Source organism: Oncorhynchus clarkii, unplaced genomic scaffold, assembly GCF_045791955.1.
Source record: "Oncorhynchus clarkii lewisi isolate Uvic-CL-2024 unplaced genomic scaffold, UVic_Ocla_1.0 unplaced_contig_2149_pilon_pilon, whole genome shotgun sequence".
In the NCBI taxonomy this organism is placed as follows: Eukaryota; Metazoa; Chordata; class Actinopteri; order Salmoniformes; family Salmonidae; genus Oncorhynchus; species Oncorhynchus clarkii.
This window is the reverse complement of record NW_027258714.1, coordinates 343-24,372: the sequence shown is the minus strand read 5'-3', so window position 1 is coordinate 24,372 and position 24,030 is coordinate 343. Positions and strand designations below refer to the sequence as shown.

The window sequence follows — 24,030 nt, the reverse complement described above, 5'->3', positions numbered from 1 at the left end:
ATGAGTGCAGAAGGGTCTCAGTGACCCGCTACAACAACAGGAGTCACTGTCCTTAGGGGAGTATTCATTAGTGCACAGTGTAGCAAACCCGCAGTGCAACGGGAAAACATTTAGCAACAAAATAGTTTTATTTCGGACAAATTCAGGTAGGTTCCTTTCCCGTTTCCCATTATGTTTGCTTCTGTTTGGTTCCTAATGAATACACCCCAGGACTCGGGGTGTTCTAGAATGGTTTCAGTCCAGGATCCAGACCACTTCCTCTTTTATGTGTTGTCCATCTTCCATTGTTTCAGGGCCTTTCGGTCGCAAAGTTATCTTGTTAAATTGTGCCTGGCAAAGTGTTTGAAACAATCTATCTTTTGCCACATTAGAAAAAAGCGGGGGGGGGGGGCGAAATGTTACTAGTTATAGAGGAGTTTTTTCAAACTATTTATTTAATTAGGTTTCCGCTCGGCTTTGTGTATAGAAAATCAGCAGGATTTTTTAAAAACTTGGTGAGAAACAAATCTCCTTATGACAGCCGACGCCTTGGTAACTTTTAGAATAAACACAACAACAAACACAGAAGTGTAAACAATAGGTACATCTGGGTCTTAAATTAAGACAGTGGGGTGGGCAGATGTGTGTTGCCTGGTCCCAGATCTGTTTGTGCTGCCGTGCCAACGTTGGGTTTGACAATTGACCATAGGAGTTGGAAAGAGCACAGACAGATCTGGGACCAGTCTAAGATGGGGGGTTCGGCTATTATAAAAGCTATTGGCACATGAGGGAGGGGACGTTGTCCTCCGTTCCAGATGAGTCTCTATGGTAACGGTTGCCCGCTACTATGGCAACGCGTCGCTTGTCAGTAAGGCCCTTTACTGTGTCCAAAGATCCCGATGGGGAAATGTTTGACGTGTGACGACCACTGTGCCGCCAACTGGAAAAACTTAACGTCGTTCCACTCCACGCCGTCAATCAGCACTGGAAGAAAATAACAGATTCAAAATAAAAAATCATCTAGAAATAATCCCAAATCACACAATGAAATTACCTTACAATTTACAAATTGTTATACTAAACCTAGTTCATGATTATCGATGTAATACCTGGATCAGATAAGCATCTGTTAAAAGACAAGATGGTCTTACAGCCAGACAGATGTAAACCCACACTAATGTAACAAGAGAGTTGGCGGTCTTCGTGTCCAGAGATGAGGAGTCTTACCCCTCAGCATGGTCTGCTGGTGCTTGGCAGTGCAGATCAGTCGACTGATGCCATCGATCACCTGGCTCTTAGACTCCACATCCTTGTCTTTAGTCTTCTTTGGCAGGAATATTACTGAGAAGGAGAGAGAGAACTGAAGAGTCAGGATTCCTAACTTTATGATGTCATAAAGGAAAACGCTAATCATCACAATCAACGATGTCGATGGACAAGTTTTTAGCAAAGTTAGGAATTCGGCCTAAACTCAAGTTTTAGGATTTAGGCTTTACATTTCGGTCTTTCCAATAGCTTCACTATCAGGATAATAATATATACAGGAGTGAGTCCATTCATTAAAGGGAGTGTTACAGAGAGACCCGACACTAGTAACGTCTGTGAGTGCAGCAGAACTTCATAAAGATACAATATAACCATTTTAAAATGTGCCCTCACCCTTCTTGTTCTTCTCCTTCATGACCACGGTCATGGACATGGCGGGCTGTGGCTGGGCCCCGGCCTGGGGGAGCCTGCTGACCTGCAGCGAGCGGAACGTACACTTCAGAGTGTTCTTAGAGGAGGACGAGTCCCTTTTCTCCACGTCTCTCTTCCTGTCAGCCGGGGAGGGAGCCACCCAGTAGTCCACCTGTAGTCCCATCAGCTCCCCCTGGGGAGAACTACAATACCCAGCAGAGGAAGAGAGACATGAAGAGAATAGTACGAGATGAAAAAGTTAGAAAATCAAATGTTAGCTAAATGAACAATATGGAAGCCATAATCAGTCTATTAAACCCCCAGACAGTTACCTTCTCTACTCCTCAAGAAGGAGTCGTGATGATGTACCTGTGTCCAGGTGTTAGCTGTACCTGTACACCTGAACCAGGTGTTGTGTCTGTGTGTTAGCTGTACCTGTATGAGCTGAACCAGGTGTTGTGTCTGTGTGTTAGCTGTACCTGTACACCTGAACCAGGTGTTGTGTCTGTGTGTTAGCTGTACCTGTATGAGCTGAACCAGATGTTGTGTCTGTGTGTTAGCTGTACCTGTACACCTGAACCAGGTGTTGTGTCTGTGTGTTAGCTGTACAGCTGAACCAGGTGTTGTGTCTGTGTGTTAGCTGTACCTGTACAGCTGAACCAGGTGTTGTGTCTGTGTGTTAGCTGTACCTGTATGAGCTGAACCAGGTGTTGTGCCCGTGTGTTAGCTGTACCTGTACACCTGAACCAGGTGTTGTGTCTGTGTGTTAGCTGTACACCTGAACCAGGTGTTGTGTCTGTGTGTTAGCTGTACCTGTACACCTGAACCAGGTGTTGTGTCTGTGTGTTAGCTGTACACCTGAACCAGGTGTTGTGTCTGTGTTAGCTGTACCTGTACAGCTGAACCAGGTGTTGTGTCTGTGTGTTAGCTGTACCTGTACAGCTGAACCAGGTGTTGTGTCTGTGTGTTAGCTGTACCTGTACACCTGAACCAGGTGTTGTGTCTGTGTGTTAGCTGTACCTGTACACCTGAACCAGGTGTTGTGTCTGTGTGTTAGCTGTACACCTGAACCAGGTGTTGTGTCTGTGTGTTAGCTGTACCTGTACACCTGAACCAGGTGTTGTGTCTGTGTGTTAGCTGTACACCTGAACCAGGTGTTGTGTCTGTGTGTTAGCTGTACCTGTACACCTGAACCAGGTGTTGTGTCTGTGTGTTAGCTGTACCTGTACAGCTGAACCAGGTGTTGTGTCTGTGTGTTAGCTGTACCTGTACAGCTGAACCAGGTGTTGTGTCTGTGTGTTAGCTGTACCTGTACAGCTGAACCAGGTGTTGTGCCCGTGTGTTAGCTGTACCTGTACACCTGAACCAGGTGTTGTGTCTGTGTGTTAGCTGTACACCTGAACCAGGTGTTGTGTCTGTGTGTTAGTACACCTGAACCAGGTGTTGTGTCTGTGTGTTAGCTGTACACCTGAACCAGGTGTTGTGTCTGTGTTAGCTGTACCTGTACAGCTGAACCAGGTGTTGTGTCTGTGTGTTAGCTGTACCTGTACAGCTGTAACCAGGTGTTGTGTCTGTGTGTTAGCTGTACCTGTACACCTGAACCAGGTGTTGTGTCTGTGTGTTAGCTGTACCCTGAACCAGGTGTTGTGTCTGTGTGTTAGTACACCTGAACCAGGTGTTGTGTCTGTGTGTTAGCTGTACCCTGTACACCTGTACACCTGAACCAGGTGTTGTGTCTGTGTGTTAGCTGTACCTGTACAGCTGAACTGAGCTGTACCTGTACAGCTGAACCAGGTGTTGTGTCTGTGTGTTAGCTGTACCTGTACAGCTGAACCAGGTGTTGTGTCTGTGTGTTAGCTGTACCAGAACCAGGTGTTGTGTCTGTGTGTTAGCTGTACCTGTACACCTGAACCAGGTGTTGTGTCTGTGTGTTAGCTGTACCTGTACACCTGAACCAGGTGTTGTGTCTGTGTGTTAGCTGTACCTGTACACCTGAACCAGGTGTTGTGTCTGTGTGTTAGCTGTACCTGTATGAGCTGAACCAGGTGTTGTGTCTGTGTGTTAGCTGTACACCTGAACCAGGTTTTGTCTGTGTGTTAGCTGTACACCTGAACCAGGTGTTGTGTCTGTGTGTTAGCTGTACCTGTACACCTGAACCAGGTGTTGTGTCTGTGTGTTAGCTGTACCTGTATGAGCTGAAGCTTGTGTTGACAGAGGGGGAGGAGGGAGGGGTGGGCGTGGCTTCCTTCAGGGCGGGGGACACCTGAGGAGGGGTGAAGGAGAGGAGGGCTGTCGCCATGGGAGCTGCATCGTCTGAGTCACCTGACAAAATACACAGGGATTATCATCATCGGGCTACACAATAGACAGAGGGTACAATTACAACAAGTGATAGACTGACAGATTAGGATTAGGGGTCAGATGCCTGGACACAGAGTAAACCTACACCTAGATTAAATATACAAGGATTAGGTTTAATTGGTGCTCAGGAAATCACCCCTATAAGTACTGTGTAACTACAGTATCACATCCAAAAAGTTGTCTTTGTCCCCTAAACTTGACATGAAAGCAGTGCGTACAACAGCATGTTGTTGGTACATATGGCATTGGTTACTTTATTATATATTAGCGTGAAAACCCCCCACACCTCACGACTAACCTGATGTTGCTGATGACTGTTCCACCAGTCCAACATTCACCATCTGGGGAGGGAGGTCAGAGGTCAGGGTGAAAAGTATGGACACAACGATCAGGTTCAAGGATAAGGACGTATCCTTTAGGGAAAAGCCACTTACCCCGATAAAGGGGATGAACTTCTGACAAGAGTCCTCGTCTGGGCTGTAGTACCAGGGGACAGACAGACAGGGGGGGGGGGGGGGGGGCACAGGCACAGAGTGAGCATGTGTAGAAGTTCCAACCTATCAGGATGGAGGAGGGGATTGTCTCGTGTCTTATCTACTGAGACCAGAGGCTTTAACAACCCCATGATGGGTAGTAGGCTAGTGGCCAATCCTCAAGAAAGGGCTTCAGTTGTTGAGACACCCCTATCTGAGGTAGAACAACCTTGCTTTTTTCACATCTCTTATGTCTCCCATTTTATGAAATGGATGTTTGTGTAAAAATATTTTACTGCAAAACTGATCGCTATTGTGACACACCCCCTAAACTCAAACTGTATATACTAATGCCTGGAGGGGGAGGGGGGGGCACCCCCTAAACTCAAACTGTATATAATAATGCCTGGAGGGGGAGGGGGGGCACCCCCTAAACTCAAACAATATATAATAATGCCTGGAGGGGGAGGGGGGGGCACCCCCTAATAAACTGTATATAATAATGCCTGGAGGGGGAGGGGGGGGGCACCCCCTAAACTCAAACTGTATATAATGATGCCTGGAGGGGGAGGGGGGGGGGGGGGCACCCCCTAAACTCAAACTGTATATAATAATGCCTGGAGGGGGAGGGGGGGCACCCCCTAAACTCAAACTGTATATAATAATGCCTGGAGGGGGAGGGGGGGGGCACCCCCTAAACTCAAACTGTATATAATAATGCCTGGAGGGGGAGGGGGGGGGGGGCCCCCCCTAAACTCAAACTGTATATAATAATGCCTGGAGGGGGAGGGGGGGCACCCCCTAAACTCAAACTGTATATAATGATGCCTGGAGGGGGAGGGGGGGGGCACCCCCTAAACTCAAACTGTATATAATAATGCCTGGAGGGGGGGGGGGGCACCCCCTAAACTCGAACAGTATATAATAATGCCTGGAGGGGGAGGGGGGGGGCACCCCCTAAACTCGAACAGTATATAATAATGCCTGGAGGGGGAGGGGGGGGGGCACCCCCTAAACTCGAACAGTATATAATAATGCCGGGAGGGGGAGGGGGGGGGCACCCCCTAAACTCAAACAGTAAATAATAATGCCTGGAGGGGGGGGGGGGGGGCACCCCCTAAACTCGAACAGTATATAATAATGCCGGGAGGGGGAGGGAGAAGGGGGGGCACCCCCTAAACTCAAACAGTATATAATAATGCCTGGAGGGGGAGGGGGGGGCACCCCCTAAACTCAAACAGTATATAATAATGCCGGGAGGGGGAGGGAGAAGGGGGGGCACCCCTAAACTCAAACAGTATATAATAATGCCTGGAGGGGGAGGGGGGGGCACCCCCTAAACTCAAACAGAATATAATAATGCCTGGAGGGGGAGGGGGGGGGGCACCCCCTAAACTCAAACAGTATATAATAATGCCTGGAGGGGGAGGGGGGGGGGGCACCCCCTAAACTCAAACAGTATATAATAATGCCTGGAGGGGGAGGGGGGGGGGGCACCCCCTAAACTCAAACAGTATATAATAATGCCTGGAGGGGGAGGGGGGGGGGGCACCCCCTAAACTCAAACAGTATATAATAATGCCTGGAGGGGGAGGGGGGGGGGCACCCCCTAAACTCAAACAGTATATAATAATGCCTGGAGGGGGAGGGGGGGGGCACCCCCTAAACTCAAACAGTATATAATAATGCCTGGAGGGGGAGGGGTATATAATAATGCCTGGAGGGGGAGGGGGGGGCACCTAAATACATTTAATTTTTAATCTTTATGTAACCTTTTAACTAGGCAAGTCAGTTAAGAACAAATTATTATTTACAATAACAGGATCGGTGGGGTAAACTGCCTTGTTCAGGGGGCAGAACGACAGACTTTTTTTTAACCTTGTCAGCTCGGGGATTCGATCTAGCGACCTTTCGGTTACTGGCCCAACGATCTAACCACTAGGATACCTGCCGCCCCAGTATTTCAGTTACACATGTTGTGGCCAGACCGGAATCAATGCCAACCGTCCATAGTTAATATCCTCCTACCTGACATCCGAAGGAATATAAAGCAATGTGTAGGATATGACCTGCAGTACTATACACCACAATCAAAATTACGAGAAAAAAACATTGCTGTTGGAAAGATCTACGGGCAGGTCTGTTTGTGACAACCCTTTCACAGACTGTCCTTCACAACCAGACAACCAACCATTCCACGACTGCAGTATCCCTCATTCAGGCTGAGAAAACATCACAGTTAGTCAAGGGGTCTTCGTTGGCACATCTGCCACACAGCCCCGATACCCAGCCAGTCCTACAGGAAGGACAACGGCCTTGTCGCTGCAGATTGGCCAGACTGACCAGTGAGCTGTGTAACCTGGTCAGGGCCCCCAACCACTACAGTTAGCTGTGTAACCTGGTCAGGCCCCAACCACTACTGTTAGCTGTGTAACCTGGTCAGGCCCCAACCACTACTGTTAGCTGTGTAACCTGGTCAGGCCCCAACCACTACTGTTAGCTGTGTAACCTGGTCAGGCCCCAACCACTACTGTTAGCTGTGTAACCTGGTCAGGGCCCAGACTGACCAGTGAGCTGTGTAACCTGGTCAGGGCCCAGACTGACCAGTGAGCTGTGTAACCTGGTCAGGGCCCAGACTGACCAGTGAGCTGTGTAACCTGGTCAGGGCCCAGACTGACCAGTGAGCTGTGTAACCTGGTCAGGGCCCAGACTGACCAGTGAGCTGTGTAACCTGGTCAGGGCCCAGAACTACTGTTAGCTGTGTAACCTGGTCAGGGCCCAGACTGACCAGTGAGCTGTGTAACCTGGTCAGGCCCCAGAACTACTGTTAGCTGTGTAACCTGGTCAGGCCCCAACCACTACTGTTAGCTGTGTAACCTGGTCAGGGCCCAGACTGACCAGTTAGCTGTGTAACCTGGTCAGGCCCCAGAACTACTGTTAGCTGTGTAACCTGTTCAGGCCCCAACCACTACTGTTAGCTGTGTAACCTGGTCAGGGCCCAGACTGACCAGTTAGCTGTGTAACCTGGTCAGGCCCCAGAACTACTGTTAGCTGTGTAACCTGGTCAGGCCCCAGAACTACAACCACTACAGTTAGCTGTGTAACCTGGTCAGGCCCCAACCACTACTGTGAGCTGTGTAACCTGGTCAGGCCCCAACCACTACTGTTAGCTGTGTAACCTGGTCAGGCCCCAACCACTACTGTTAGCTATGTAACCTGGCCAGGCCCCAACCACTAATGTTAGCTGTGTAACCTGGTCAGGCCCCAGAACTACTGTTAGCTGTGTAACCTGGTCAGGCCAGGTTACACAGAAAGCAAGGAGAGAGAGAGAGAGACACAGAGAGAGAGAGACAGAGAGAGAGACAGAGAGAGAGACAGAGAGAGACAGACAGACAGACAGACAGACAGACAAGACAGACAGACGAGTAATCTGTAGGATCGCTACCATTCCAGTAAGGGAACTGTTTATAATGAGAGTTACATGGACCTCGGACTTCCCTGAAATGAAAATGGATCATATAATATATGACTTACTAATATTCACATTCACACCTGAGACCTTGTAACACTAACGAGTCACATGACACCGGGGAGGAAAAATGGCTAATTGGGCCTAATTTGGACATTTTCCCTTAGGGGTGTACTCACTTTTGTGGCCAGCGGTTTAGACATTAATGGTTGAGTCATTTTGAGGGGACAGCAAATGTACACTGTTATACAAGCTGTACACTCACTACTTTACATTGTAGCAAAGTGTCATTTCTTCAGTGTTGTCACATGAAAAGATACACTCAAATATTGACAAAAATGTGAGGGGTGGACTCACTTTTGTGATATACTGTATATTTGACCTAAACCCTACCTGAAACAAGTGACCCTTATACCCAAAATAATAGTGGATAACAGAAAACATGTCTTCCATTTTGTCTACCAACATGTCTACCCTCACTTCTTGGACAGACCAGAGCGTTAGATATGCAGTTTCTAAAAACTGTTCTTCGTCCTGTAAGCATTACATGGCAACGCAGGAATTTTTATAGTGCACAGGGCTGCGAGCCAGAAGGTTGTGGGTTCACAGACCACCGTGGACAAGAATAGGGGTGGAAACATCTCCTTTAGAGTAAACGCATTGCATGAATCTTATGTGCGGGGTCTGAGAGCATTTTTATTTTATAAAAATGTCATGCAATTCTACATCATTTTACATATCTTTTTCAATACCACACAAATGACCAAAATTACAGGCTAAGAATGGACAGAGAGACCTGTGTTTTTGTCTTATATTTCGCTAATGCCAAATCAGTGTGTCTTGTTTGCAAATAATGAAATCTGAGACATCATTAGGAATCTGAGCATGGTACTTCCAGAAGTCTGACACTGACACGGAGGCAGGCTATTTAAAGAGTGCATTGTGGGTAGAGGAATTGGCCGATAAATCCTATTGATAACAGCCTATAGCCTGATTTGTGTCTGTCAAACAGGTACCTCTCTTATTTCTTAAAATAGGAAGAAATAGGCTCCAACAAAGACCTCTTGTTGTTTTAGTAAAGTCTCTAATTTAAAATGAAGACCGTTGAATTACACCTGCTCAAATTTGTCTACATTCAGCATCACGAGCTGGTCATTTCTGATTGGTTGTGCCTACATTCAGCATCACGAGCTGGTCATTTCTGATTGGTTGTGCCTAAATGCATCATGGGTATGAAACGTGTTATTTTTTAATAACAATCTATTATAGTAGTAGCAAGCTAACAAAGTTCACCTCCTCATCTTAACGCTCTCCTTCTCAAACACCTCCGTCCTCCTCAACGCTCTCCTTCTCAAACACCTCCGGTCCTCCTCGTATTAACCCTCTCCTTCTCAAACACCTCCGTCCTCCTCAACGCTCTCCTTCTCAAACACCTCCGTCCTCCTCAACGCTCTCCTTCTCAAACACCTCCGTCCTCCTCAACGCTCTCCTTCTCAAACACCTCCGTCCTCCTTAACGCTCTCCTTCTCAAACACCTCCTGTCCTCCTCATCTCAACGCTCTCCTTCTCAAACACCTCCGTCCTCCTCAACGCTCTCCTTCTCAAACACCTCCGTCCTCCTCAACGCTCTCCTTCGCAAACACCTCCGTCCTCCTCAACGCTCTCCTTCTCAAACACCTCCGGTCCTCCTCATATTAACCCTCTCCTTCTCAAACACCTCCGTCCTCCTCAACGCTCTCCTTCGCAAACACCTCCGTCCTCCTCAACGCTCTCCTTTTCAAACACCTCCTGTCCTCCTCATCTCAACGCTCTCCTTCTCAAACACCTCCGTCCTCCTCAACGCTCTCCTTCTCAAACACCTCCGGTCCTCCTCATATTAACCCTCTCCTTCTCAAACACCTCCGTCCTCCTCAACGCTCTCCTTCGCAAACACCTCCGTCCTCCTCAACGCTCTCCTTCTCAAACACCTCCTGTCCTCCTCATCTCAACGCTCTCCTTCGCAAACACCTCCGTCCTCCTCAACGCTCTCCTTCTCAAACACCTCCGGTCCTCCTCATATTAACCCTCTCCTTCTCAAACACCTCCGTCCTCCTCAACGCTCTCCTTCTCAAACACCTCCGGTCCTCCTCATATTAACCCTCTCCTTCTCAAACACCTCCGTCCTCCTCAACGCTCTCCTTCTCAAACACCTCCGTCCTTCTCAACGCTCTCCTTCTCAAACACCTCCGTCCTCCTCAACGCTCTCCTTCTCAAACACCTCCGTCCTTCTCAACGCTCTCCTTCTCAAACACCTCCGTCCTCCTCAACGCTCTCCTTCTCAAACACCTCCGTCCTTCTCAACGCTCTCCTTCTCAAACACCTCCGTCCTTCTCAACGTTCTCCTTCTCAAACACCTCCGGTCCTCCTCATATTAACCCTCTCCTTCTCAAACATCTCCGTCCTCCTCAACGCTCTCCTTCGCAAACACCTCCGTCCTCCTTAACGCTCTCCTTCTCAAACACCTCCTGTCCTCCTCATCTCAACGCTCTCCTTCGCAAACACCTCCGTCCTCCTCAACGCTCTCTTTCGCAAACACCTCCGTCCTCCTCAACGCTCTCCTTCGCAAACACCTCCGTCCTCCTCAACGCTCTCCTTCTCAAACACCTCCGGTCCTCCTCGTATTAACCCTCTCCTTCTCAAACACCTCCGTCCTCCTCAACGCTCTCCTTCTCAAACACCTCCGTCCTCCTCAACGCTCTCCTTCTCAAACATCTCCGTCCTCCTCAACGCTCTCCTTCTCAAACACCTCCTGTCCTCCTCATCTCAACGCTCTCCTTCGCAAACACCTCCGTCCTCCTCAACGCTCTCCTTCGCAAACACCTCCGTCCTCCTCAACGCTCTCCTTCGCAAACACCGCCGTCCTCCTCAACGCTCTCCTTCTCAAACACCTCCGGTCCTCCTCGTATTAACCCTCTCCTTCTGAAACACCTCCGTCCTCCTCAACGCTCTCCTTCTCAAACACCTCCGTCCTCCTCAACGCTCTCCTTCTCAAACACCTCCGTCCTCCTCAACGCTCTCCTTCTCAAACACCTCCGTCCTCCTCAACGCTCTCCTTCTCAAACACCTCCGTCCTCCTCAACGCTCTCCTTCTCAAATATCTCCGTCCTCCTCAACGCTCTCCTTCTCAAACACCTCCGTCCTCCTCAACCCTCTCCTTCTCAAACACCTCCGTCCTCCTCAACGCTCTCCTTCTCAAACACCTCCGGTCCTCCTCATATTAACCCTCTCCTTCTCAAACACCTCCGTCCTCCTCAACGCTCTCCTTCTCAAACACCTCCGTCCTCCTCAACCCTCTCCTTCTCAAACACCTCCGTCCTCCTCAACGCTCTCCTTCTCAAACACCTCCGGTCCTCCTCATATTAACCCTCTCCTTCTCAAACACCTCCGTCCTCCTCAACGCTCTCCTTCTCAAACACCTCCGTCCTCCTCAACACTCTCCTTCTCAAACTGAACATAGACTAAAGGCACGTAAGAGGGTATTCTTGGGACTTCTTGGGTCTAATCCCCAAACATTTTCAGAAGACGCATTTGACAAGTAAAAATTCCTCCCCTTGACTGAAATTGAAAAAGGATGACCCCTCTACCATTTTCCTTCAGGCAACCATTCTGTACATTTCGAAGTTTCCCAAAAGTCCTAGGTTTTACAGAAACCCCGGTAATAAGATTCCTGGATTCAGAATGGAATAAGCAGGAAATCAGGGAATGCTCCCGAGCAGGATTTCTGGAAAATGCACACACCTTGGGAAAGTTTCCGGAATTTTGCAACAGAAACACGACCGTTTGAAAGAAGGGGAGGAACTTCTAGAGTGGACAGATGGGTGGTTGAGTAGGTCTGTAGAAGAGGTGAATCTATAATGACCTGACAGAAACACGACCGTTTGAAAGAAGGGGAGGAACTTCTATAGTGGACAGATGGGTGGTTGAGTAGGTCTGTAGAAGAGGTGAATCTATAATGACCTGTCAGAAACACGACCGTTTGGAAGAAGGGGAGGAACTTCTATAGTGGACAGATGGGTGGTTGAGTAGGTCTGTAGAAGAGGCTAATCTATAATGACCTGACAGAAACACCACAGGTTGAAAGGGGAATTGAGGTGGACAATATATGAATGCCGAATGTGAATGCTATTAATTATTATAACACTTATCAGGAATGCTATTAATTATTATAACACTTATCAGGAATGCTATTAATTATTATAACACTTATCAGGAATGCTATTAATTATTATAGCACTTATCAGGAATGCTATTAATTATTATAACACTTATCAGGAATGCTATTAATGATTATAACACTTATCAGGAATGCTATTAATTATTATAGCACTTATCATTAATGCTATTAATTATTATTAAACACTTACCAGGAATGCTATTAATTATTATAGCACTTATCAGGAATGCTATTAGCTGTTAATTAAGCAGTTAAACACAAAGGGATGCATTTTCATACTGCAAAAATTTGTGGCGAAAAAATACCTTAAACCATCATGATAATCTGTCAGCGTGATTTTAACCTGCAGCTTTTCATCACCAATGTTAAAAGCAGGCAGATATTTAACTACGGTTTAGTAAACTGAGAAACACATAAATAATAGTAATAAATAAAGAATATATAAATGCTCCACATGGTTGAAGAAATGTTTCAAATGAAATCCCGCTGTCAGATTATAACTGCTTTTGCACTATATAAATGTTGCCTATAAAGTTGTGAGTTAGCTAAATGGCACCACGGTGTGTGTGTGTGTGTGTGTGAGTCAGAGTGTGTGTGTGTGTGTGTGTGAGAGTGAGAGTGTGTGTGAGTGAGAGTGAGTGTGTGTGTGAATGAGAGTGAGAGTGTGTGTGTGTGTGAGAGTGTGTGAGTGAGTGTGTGTGTGTGTGTATGTGTGCGTGTGTATGTGTGCGTGTCCTTTCTTACCTCTTCTGTTTGTATGTGAGCATGGCCTCAGCGATGGGGAGCTGGTGAACTCCGTTGGCCCCGACCATATACTGGGTTACCCTGGAAACCACATCTGGACTCTCCTGCACTGTACACCACATGACAGGAGTGACTGATTGGTTGTTTTAATGTCTTCAAGAGTAAATTCTTTCCACAGCTCACACACACACACACACACACACACACACACACACACACACACACACACACTGTAGTATAGATACATCTTAGATGTGTGTTAGGGTTGTGAAATTCCGTCTGGAAAGGGAAACAAGCAGGAAATCCAAGAATCCTCCAACCTGGGAATTTCCGATAAACTTAAAGAGATTTTTTGCAACCCTCGTGTGTGTGTGTTTAACCCTGTCCTACCTATGACTGGAGCGTCGGGCTTGTGAAAGAGGTCCCTCCACGCAGTGTCCTGGAATAAACTGTTGTATCGATAGTCGATGGTGCCCAGGTACTTGGAGACTGGGTGAGATCCTGTCCACAATCAAAAGGAAGAGAAACGTCAAATCACTGATAACGACAAGTAAGAACTCTCTAGAAGTAAAAGGCATAATAAAAAAAGTATCATACTATCTTTAAAACAAACTAGGGTTGCAAAATCCCCAGACAACATTCACAGGGTTTTTTTTCCCATGACTCACAAGTGTAGAGAAACTTGTAGAGAATTTTGTAACCCTAAAACGAACAAACATTTGGTTATATTCCAACTACAAGGTGTGGTCTGAATGACTGTCCACCCCCCCCCCCCTTATCTCTCACCTAGTGGTATGATGAGGAACCTCATGTAGCCCAGCCAATCAGGGGTCTTGTAAGAGAGGTGGTCTACAAAGAGCCTGAGGACTGCACCGAGGTAGTGCTGGGCTCCAGCCACAGCTATCTTTATGGGGATGGGCGTCTGGCTGTTACAGTTACAGCTACATAGGAAGCATCGTGTTACAGCAAGGAGACAAACATATTAACAACCTGTAACGGAAGACCTATAGCTACAATACTAAATCAATAACGCGTACGGGAGAGGATCGGCTCGGTAACTACGACGACAAGAGTGCGTGGCGCTGCTAGCAGCGCCAATGTTGTGTTCCAAGTCTTTCAGGGATTCACAGACACACACTGATAATGTACGAACAAGTGAGTTGTTTTTGGGGATAAAAATCATTCTGCTAAGTAGTGTATATTATTATTATGATTACAATGAGAATGTGAAAGAGGAGGCTTACAATCTCTGTATGCGTGAGACGATGGTGTTGAAGGCGGCCTGGATGTCTGCTGTAGTACAGGTACACACCACCGGGAGGTGCTGGTTCTGGAGAACGCCTGACAGATACTGAAGAGAATAGAAACAGAGAAAACAGAGAATATATAAAAACGAGAGATGCCGAAAGAGGAAATGTAATGTGAGAATAAGTGTTTGTTAAAGAGAAAGAAAAGGTTTAAATGTAAAAAAAAAAAATATATATTTAAAAACCGCTCTTTTGGTCGTCATGGAGACGACGAGTGGTCACCCAACGTTTTTCACTTCAGTCTATGTCATTTCCTGTCTCTTACCTGGCCCTGCCAATCAGATGTGTTGATGAGGATGATGCTGTCAGGTAGCTGGTGGTCAGACACCAGGATGTGGTTCAGCTGGTCATACACGGTCTTCCTGGGGATCTGGGGAAGGGGGAATATACTTATGGAAGAACATCGAAAAGAAATTCATCTCACATCTAAGACACAATCACTAGAAACATCTATATATTAAAGTTACAGACTCGGGAATTCTGACTTGATCGGTCAGTCTGCTCCTCCTCCTACCTGTAGATGGCAGTGTGTGTCGAGGGAGCGTTCGTTATCCAGGCTGTTGGCTCTCTCGTTCTGTGGTCTGTTGGGCTGGCGCTCCTTTAGGGATGTACTCCTCCCTCTCCTCCCCGCCAACTTAGGTTCCTGCCTGGGGAAGACGTGAGAACGCACACTACAATGAGGACAGAGCAGGGCCAGCTTGAGGGGAATGCAGGGTAGGAGGTAGGGAGTGGGACACTACAATGAGGACAGAGCAGGGCGGTTGGGGGTGGGAGGGGAGGGTAATTTTAACATGTAGGGGGTGGGAGGGGAGGGTAATTTTAACATGTAGGTAGGGAGTGGGAGGGGAAGGTAATTTTTACATGTAGGTAGGGAGTGGGAGGGGAGGGTAATTTTTACATGTAGGTAGGGAGTGGGAGGGGAGGGTAATTTTTACATGTAGGGGGTGGGAGGGGAGGGTAATTTTTACATGTAGGGGGTGGGAGGGGAGGGTAATTTTTACATGTAGGTAGGGAGTGGGAGGGGAGGGTAATTTTTACATGTAGGGGGTGGGAGGGGAGGGTAATTTTTACATGTAGGTAGGGGTAAAGGGGTATGCTCCCAACATTTGAATGGGCAGACTGGTTTCCTACAAACTGAACCATGGATGGAAACAAGCTGAAGTTGAGAAGACACTCAGCAATTCATCTTTCATCCGGTCTTCTCACTTCCTTTTCAAAACACATTGGAGAAGAAGGTTTTAAAGATGGACCTTTCTCCTCCAATGAGGAGGCGAGGAGACGGGATGCGTTGTGGGAAATGGCGTGAAGATGAACTGAGAGAGTCGGACAGTATTTACCATCTGTTGGAAGGGATGATGAGGGACTCGGTCTTCTTCATCTTGCCAGTAGGGGGCAGCTTCTCCAGGAAGGTGTCCATGTTGTCCATCTCCAGCTCTGTAGTGGGGGTCACTGCCTCTGGTTGCCCTTCCTGCTGGGACGGAGCAAAGACAGGGACAATGTGTTGTATTGGGGATGTGATGTCTGTTTGTACACTGTATACTTGGAGCATGTTGATATTTGTAAACTGACTGGGTCTTTAACTGCCCCTGAGGGGGTGATATTTGTAAACTGACTGGGTCTTTAATTGCCCCTGAGGGGGTGATATTTGTAAACTGACTGGGTCTTTAATTGCCCCTGAGGAGGTGATATTTGTAAACTGACTGGGTCTTTAATTGCCCCTGAGGGGGTGATATTTGTAAACTGACTGGGTCTTTAATTGCCCCTGAGGGGGTGATATTTGTAAACTGACTGGGTCTTTAATTGCCCCTGAGGAGGTGATATTTGTAAACTGACTGGGTCTTTAATTGCCCCTGAGGGGGTGATATTTGTAAACTGACTGGGTCTTTAATTACCCCTGAGGGGGTGATATTTGTAAACTGACTGGGTCTTTAATTGCCCCTGAGGAACAAAATAAAGTTGTATTGAAATGAATTTAAATGAAAACAGAGACCAGCGTTTTCTAGGATAACATAATACCTACATATGAGCCCTTCTCTGAGACACTGTCCACCTGGAACGTGGCCTCGCTGCTCTCAGTCGGGTCTGGTTCCACCTGGAGGGAGAACACAGGGAGGGAGAACAGAGGGAGGGAGAACAGAGGGAGGGTGAACAGAGGGAGGGAGAACAGAGGGAGGGTGAACAGAGGGAGGGAGAACAGAGGGAGGGAGAACAGAGGGAGGGAGAACAGAGGGAGGGAGAACAGAGGGAGGGAGAACAGAGGGAGGGTGAACAGAGGGAGGGAGAACAGAGGGAGGGAGAACAGAGGGAGGGAGAACAGAGGGAGGGAGAACAGAGGGAGGGTGAACAGAGGGAGGGAGAACAGAGGGAGGGAGAACAGAGGGAGGGAGAACAGAGGGAGGGAGAACAGAGGGAGGGAGAACAGAGGGACAACAATGAAGGAGAATAGTTACCACCTATTACTGATGGGGTTTACTGACCGGGCTGGGTGGTTCTGTCTGTTACTGACCGGGCTGGGTGGTTCTGTCTGTTACTGACCGGGCTGGGTGGTTCTGTCTGTTACTGACCGGGCTGGGTGGTTCTGTCTGTTACTGACCGGGCTGGGTGGTTCTGTGTTACGGACCGGGCTGGGTGGTTCTGTCTGTTACTGACCGGGCTGGGTGGTTCTGTCTGTTACTGACCGGGCTGGGTGGTTCTGTCTGTTACGGACCGGGCTGGGTGGTTCTGTGTTACGGACCGGGCTGGGTGGTTCTGTCTGTTACTGACCGGGCTGGGTGGTTCTGTCTGTTACTGACCGGGCTGGGTGGTTCTGTCTGTTACTAACCGGGCTGGGTGGTTCTGTCTGTTACTGACCGGGCTGGGTGGTTCTGTCTGTTACTGACCGGGCTGGGTGGTTCTCTGTTACTGACCGGGCTGGGTGGTTCTGTCTGTTACTGACCGGGCTGGGTGGTTCTGTCTGTTACTGACCGGGCTGGGTGGTTCTGTCTGTTACTGACCGGGCTGGGTGGTTCTCTGTTACTGACCGGGCTGGGTGGTTCTGTGTTACTGACCGGGCTGGGTGGTTCTGTGTTACTGACCGGGCTGGCTGGTTCTGTGTTACTGACCGGGCTGGGTGGTTCTCTGTTACTGACCGGGCTGGGTGGTTCTCTGTTACTGACCGGGCTGGGTGGTTCTCTGTTACTGACTGGGCTGGGTGGTTCTGTCTGTTACTGACTGGGCTGGGTGGTTCTGTCTGTTACTGACTGGGCTGGGTGGTTCTGTGTTACGGACTGGGCTGGGTGGTTCTGTCTGTTACTGACCGGGCTGGGTGGTTCTGTGTTACGGACCGGGCTGGGTGGTTCTGTGTTACTGCCCGGCTGGGTGGTTCTGTCTGTTACTGACCGGGCTGGGCGGTTCTGTCTGTTACTGACTGGGCTGGGCGGTTCTGTCTGTTACTGACCCGGCTGGGTGGTTCTCTGTTACTGACCGGGGTGGGTGGTTCTGTCTGTTACTGACCGGGGTGGGTGGTTCTGTCTGTTACTGACCGGGCTGGGTGGTTCTGTCTGTTACTGACCGGGCTGGGTGGTTCTGTGTTACTGACCGGGCTGGGTGGTTCTGTGTTACTGACCGGGCTGGGTGGTTCTGTCTGTTACTGACCGGGCTGGGCGGTTCTGTCTGTTACTGACTGGGCTGGGCGGTTCTGTCTGTTACTGACCCGGCTGGGTGGTTCTCTGTTACTGACCGGGGTGGGTGGTTCTGTCTGTTACTGACCGGGGTGGGTGGTTCTGTCTGTTACTGACCGGGCTGGGTGGTTCTGTCTGTTACTGACCGGGCTGGGTGGTTCTGTGTTACTGACCGGGCTGGGTGGTTCTGTGTTACTGACCGGGCTGGGTGGTTCTGTGTTACTGACTGGGATGGCTGGTTCTGTGTTACTGACCGGGCTGGGTGGTTCTGTCTGTTACTGACCGGGCTGGGTGGTTCTGTGTTACTGACCGGGCTGGGTGGTTCTGTGTTACTGACTGGGCTGGGTGGTTCTGTGTTACTGACCGGGCTGGGTGGTTCTGTCTGTTACTGACCGGGCTGGGTGGTTCTGTCTGTTACGGACCGGGCTGGGTGGTTCTGTGTTACTGACCGGGCTGGGTGGTTCTGTCTGTTACTGACCGGGCTGGGTGGTTCTGTGTTACTGACCGGGCTGGGTGGTTCTGTGTTACTGACCGGGCTGGGTGGTTCTGTGTTACTGACTGGGCTGGCTGGTTCTGTGTTACTGACCGGGCTGGGTGGTTCTGTCTGTTACTGACCGGGCTGGGTGGTTCTGTCTCTTACTGACCGGGCTGGGTGGTTCTGTCTGTTACTGACTGGGCTGGCTGGTTCTGTGTTACTGACCGGGCTGGGTGGTTCTGTCTGTTACTGACCGGGCTGGGTGGTTCTGTCTGTTACTGACTGGGCTGGCTGGTTCTGTGTTACTGACCGGGCTGGGTGGTTCTGTCTGTTACTGACCGGGCTGGGTGGTTCTGTCTGTTACTGACCGGGCTGGGTGGTTCTGTCTGTTACTGACCGGGCTGGGTGGTTCTGTGTTACTGACTGGGCTGGCTGGTTCTGTGTTACTGACCGGGCTGGGTGGTTCTGTCTGTTACTGACCGGGCTGGGTGGTTCTGTGTTACTGACTGGGCTGGCTGGTTCTGTGTTACTGACCGGGCTGGGTGGTTCTGTCTGTTACTGACCGGGCTGGGTGGTTCTGTCTGTTACTGACTGGTCTGGGTGGTTCTGTCTGTTACTGACCGGGCTGGGTGGTTCTCTGTTACTGACCGGGCTGGGTGGTTCTGTGTTACTGACCGGGCTGGGTGGTTCTGTGTTACTGACTGGGCTGGGTGGTTCTGTGTTACTGACCGGGCTGGGTGGTTCTGTCTGTTACTGACCGGGCTGGGTGGTTCTGTCTGTTACGGACCGGGCTGGGTGGTTCTGTGTTACTGACCGGGCTGGGTGGTTCTGTCTGTTACTGACCGGGCTGGGTGGTTCTGTGTTACTGACCGGGCTGGGTGGTTCTGTGTTACTGACCGGGCTGGGTGGTTCTGTGTTACTGACTGGGATGGCTGGTTCTGTGTTACTGACCGGGCTGGGTGGTTCTGTCTGTTACTGACCGGGCTGGGTGGTTCTGTGTTACTGACCGGGCTGGGTGGTTCTGTGTTACTGACTGGGCTGGGTGGTTCTGTGTTACTGACCGGGCTGGGTGGTTCTGTCTGTTACTGACCGGGCTGGGTGGTTCTGCTTGTTACTAACCGGGCTGGGTGGTTCTGTGTTACTGACCGGGCTGGGTGGTTCTGTCTGTTACTGACCGGGCTGGGTGGTTCTGTGTTACTGACCGGGCTGGGTGGTTCTGTGTTACTGACCGGGCTGGGTGGTTCTGTGTTACTGACTGGGCTGGCTGGTTCTGTGTTACTGACCGGGCTGGGTGGTTCTGTCTGTTACTGACCGGGCTGGGTGGTTCTGTCTGTTACTGACCGGGCTGGGTGGTTCTGTGTTACTGACTGGGCTGGGTGGTTCTGGTTCTGTGTTACTGACCGGGCTGGGTGGTTCTGTCTGTTACTGACCGGGCTGGGTGGTTCTGTCTGTTACTGACTGGGCTGGCTGGTTCTGTGTTACTGACCGGGCTGGGTGGTTCTGTCTGTTACTGACCGGGCTGGGTGGTTCTGTCTGTTACTGACCGGGCTGGGTGGTTCTGTGTTACTGACCGGGCTGGGTGGTTCTGTGTTACTGACTGGGCTGGCTGGTTCTGTGTTACTGACCGGGCTGGGTGGTTCTGTCTGTTACTGACCGGGCTGGGTGGTTCTGTCTGTTACTGACCGGGCTGGGTGGTTCTGTGTTACTGACTGGGCTGGCTGGTTCTGTGTTACTGACCGGGCTGGGTGGTTCTGTGTTACTGGACCGGGCTGGTGGTTCTGTCTGTTACTGACCTGGGCTGTGTTACTGACCGGGCTGGGTGGTTCTGTCTGTTACTGACTGGGCTGTCTGCTGGTTCTGTGTTACTGACCGGGCTGGGTGGTTCTGTCTGTTACTGACCGGGCTGGGTGGTTCTGTCTGTTACTGACCGGGCTGGGTGGTTCTGTGTTACTGACTGGGCTGGCTGGTTCTGTGTTACTGACCGGGCTGGGTGGTTCTGTCTGTTACTGACCGGGCTGGGTGGTTCTGTGTTACTGACTGGGCTGGCTGGGTCTGTCTTACTGACCGGGCTGGGTGGTTCTGTCTGTTACTGACCGGGCTGGGTGGTTCTGTCTGTTACTGACTGGTCTGGGTGGTTCTGTCTGTTACTGACCGGGCTGGGTGGTTCTGTGTTACTGACCGGGCTGGGTGGTTCTGTGTTACTGACCGGGCTGGGTGGTTCTGTGTTACTGACCGGGCTGGGTGGTTCTGTCTGTTACTGACCGGGCTGGGTGGTTCTCTGTTACTGACCGGGCTGGGTGGTTCTCTGTTACTGACCGGGCTGGGTGGTTCTCTGTTACTGACCGGGCTGGGTGGTTCTCTGTTACTGACTGGGCTGGGTGGTTCTGTCTGTTACTGACCGGGCTGGGTGGTTCTGTCTGTTACTGACTGGTCTGGGTGGTTCTGTCTGTTACTGACTGGTCTGGGTGGTTCTCTGTTACTGACCAGGCTGGGTGGTTCTGTCTGTTACTGACCGGGCTGGGTGGTTCTGTGTTACTGACCGGGCTGGGTGGTTCTGTCTGTTACTGACCGGGCTGGGTGGTTCTCTGTTACTGACCGGGCTGGGTGGTTCTCTGTTACTGACCGGGCTGGGTGGTTCTGTCTGTTACTGACCGGGCTGGGTGATTATGTCTGTTACTGACCGGGCTGGGTGGTTCTGTGTTACTGACTGGGCTGGGTGGTTCTGTGTTACTGACTGGGCTGGGTGGTTGTCTGTTACTGACCGGGCTGGGTGGTTCTGTCTGTTACTGACCGGGCTGGGTGGTTCTGTGTTACGGACCGGGCTGGGTGGTTCTGTCTGTTACTGACCGGGCTGGGTGGAACTGTGTTACTAACCGGGCTGGGTGGTTCTGTCTGTTACTGACCGGGCTGGGTGGTTCTGTGTTACTGACCGGGGTGGGTGGTTCTGTGTTACTGACCGGGCTGGGTGGTTCTGTGTTACGGACCGGGCTGGGTGGTTCTGTTTGTTACTAACCGGGCTGGGTGGTTCTGTCTGTTACTGACCGGGCTGGGTGGTTCTGTCTGTTACTGACCGGGCTGGGTGGTTCTGTTTGTTACTAACCGGGCTGGGTGGTTCTGTGTTACGGACCGGGCTGGGTGGTTCTGTGTTACTAACCGGGCTGGGTGGTTCTGTTTGTTACTAACCGGGCTGGGTGGTTCTGTGTTACGGACCGGGCTGGGTGGTTCTGTGTTACTGACCGGGCTGGGTGGTTCTGTGTTACTAACCGGGCTGGGTGGTTCTGTCTGTTACTAACCGGGCTGGGTGGTTCTGTTTGTTACTAACCGGGCTGGGTGGTTCTGTTTGTTACTAACCGGGCTGGGTGGTTCTGTGTTACGGACCGGGCTGGGTGGTTCTGTGTTACTAACCGGGCTGGGTGGTTCTGTCTGTTACTAACCGGGCTGGGTGGTTCTGCTTGTTACTAACCGGGCTGGGTGGTTCTGTGTTACGGACCGGGCTGGGTGGTTCTGTCTGTTACTAACCGGGCTGGGTGGTTCTGCTTGTTACTAACCGGGCTGGGTGGTTCTGTGTTACGGACCGGGCTGGGTGGTTATGTGTTACTAACCGGGCTGGTGTGGATGCCGATCTCTGTCTGAGAACTGGAGAGAGAAAGGCCCTCGAAATATGGCCTGCAATAACAAAAAGAATGTCTTTAATAACACAAGTGAAAACATCATGAATGTATAAAATAAATGTTTAAATGCTGTAAAAGTAACAGTTGGAGCTGATTTAAAAAAAGCATCATACAAATCTGAGTGATAGCAACTGAAAACACAGGCATATACACAACATGACCAAAAGTATGTGGACACCTGCTTGTCGAACATCTCTTTCCAAAATCATGGGCATCAATATGGAGTTGGTCCCCCCCTTCGCTGCTATAACAGCCTCCACTCTTCTGGGAAGGCTTTCCAGTAGATGTAGGAACATTGCTGCTATAACAGTCTCCACTCTTCTGGGAAGGCTTTCCACTAGATGTTGGTACATTGTTGTCATAACAGCCTCCACTCTTCTGGGAAGGCTTTCCACTAGATGTTGGAACATTGCTGCTATAACAGCCTCCACTCTTCTGGGAAGGCTTTCCATTAGATGTAGGAACATTTCTGCGGGGACTTGTTTCCCATACAGCCACACGGTATTAGTGAGATTGGGCACTGATGTTGGGCATTAAGGCCTGGCTCACAGTCGGCGTTCTAATTCATCCTAAAGGTGTTTGATGGGGTTGAGTTCAGGGCTCTGTGCAGGCCAGTCAAGTTCTTCCACACCGATCTCGACAAACCATTTCTGTACAGACCTCGCTTTGTGCACGGGGGCCTTGCCATGCTGAAACAGGAAACGGCCTTCCTAAAACTGTTGCCACAAAGTTGGAAGCACAGAATCGTCTGGAATGTCATTATGTGCTGTAGCGTTAAGATTTCCCTTCACTGGAACTAAGGGGCCGGGCCTGAACCATGAAAAACAGCCCCAGGCCATTATTCCTCCTCCACCAAACTTTACAGTTGGCAATTAGCAGTTGGGCAGGTAGAGTTCTCCTGGTATCCACCAAACCCAGATTCCTCCGTCAGACTGCCATATGTTGAAGCGTGATTCATCAACCCACAGAGAGAGTTTCCACTGCTCAGAGTCCAATGGCGGCGAGCTTTACACCACTCCAGCCCGATGCTTGGCATTGCACATGGTGATCTTAGGCTTGTGTGCGGCTGCTCTGCCATGGAAACCCATTTCATGAAGCTCCTGATAAACAGTTCTTGTGCTGACGTTGCTTCCAGAGGCAGTTTGGAACTCTGTAGTGAGTGTTGCAACCGAGGACAGATGATTTTTACGCGCTTCAGCACACGGCGGTCCCGTTCTGTGAGCTTGTGTGGCCTACCACTTCGTGGCTGAGCCGTTGTTGCTCCTAGACATTTCCACTTCACGATAACAGCACTTACAGTTGGCCGGGGGGCAGCTCCAGCAGGACAGTATTCTGACCAACTGACTTGTTGGAAAGGTGGCATCCTATGACGGTGCCACGTTGAAAGTCACTGAGCTCTTCAGTAAGGGCCATTCTACAGCCAATATTTGTCTATGGAGATTGCATGGCGGTGTGTTCGATTTTATACACCTGTCAGCAAACGGGTGTTGCTGAAATAGCCGAATCCACTAATTTTAAGGGGTGTCCACATACTTTGTATATAGTGTAAGTACAAACTGAAAACGAGTCCGACTCACTTGAGCTTGGGTTTTGGGGTGCTGAGGACACTGTCGTCATCGTCTACTTCTGGTCCACTGTCACTGGGGTTCTCAAACTCCAGACTCTCTAGGTCCAGATCCTCCTCTACCTCTGGAGGGGGTTCTGCCGGGTCCTGCTCCAAGTCCAACACCTGGAACATTCAGAGAGACACACGCACAGAGAGAGAGAGAGAGACAGGTGGGAGGGAGAGAGAGAGAGAGAGACAGGTGGGGAGGGAGAGGGAGGGAGAGAGACAGGTGGGGAGGTAGAGAAGTAGAGGGGGGGGTGGAGATGGAGAGGGGGGGTGGAGATGGAGAGGGGGAGGTGTAGAGATAGAGAGTCAGAGAGAGAGTGAGAGACAGGTGTAGAGGGAGAGGGGGAGGTGTAGAGATAGAGAGTCAGAGAGAGAGTGAGAGACAGGTGT

General features: G+C 50.1%; 1 protein-coding gene across 1 annotated transcript; it reads right to left on the bottom strand.

Annotated features, from left to right (window-relative positions):
• Nucleotides 1-732: 732 nt before the first annotated feature.
• LOC139398300 (phosphofurin acidic cluster sorting protein 2-like) lies at nt 733-23,766 on the bottom strand. The gene is made up of 16 exons (XM_071144357.1): nt 23,606-23,766; nt 21,960-22,023; nt 16,244-16,315; nt 15,561-15,691; nt 14,738-14,870; nt 14,489-14,593; nt 14,161-14,267; nt 13,703-13,857; nt 13,307-13,417; nt 12,917-13,025; nt 4,452-4,494; nt 4,316-4,358; nt 3,843-3,978; nt 1,639-1,859; nt 1,207-1,320; nt 733-963 (listed from the first exon to the last, which is right to left on the bottom strand). The coding sequence occupies exons 1-16, from the start codon at nt 23,764-23,766 to the stop codon at nt 845-847; spliced, it is 1,824 nt and encodes a 607-aa protein (XP_071000458.1). The 3' UTR covers nt 733-844.
• Between the last annotated feature and the right edge of the window lie 264 nt (nt 23,767-24,030).

Excerpts from the sequence above, each read along its gene's own strand:
- LOC139398300 (XM_071144357.1), bottom strand. The coding sequence starts at position 23,766 with ATGTTCCAGGTGTTGGACTTGGAGCAGGACCCGGCAGAACCCCCTCCA. Across the intron at positions 13,418-13,702 it reads GTTCCTCATCATACCACTAG|GATCTCACCCAGTCTCCAAG; the intron begins GTGAGAGATAAG and ends GATTGTGGACAG. Across the intron at positions 1,860-3,842 it reads ACAAGCTTCAGCTCATACAG|TTCTCCCCAGGGGGAGCTGA; the intron begins GTACAGCTAACA and ends TGGGTATTGTAG.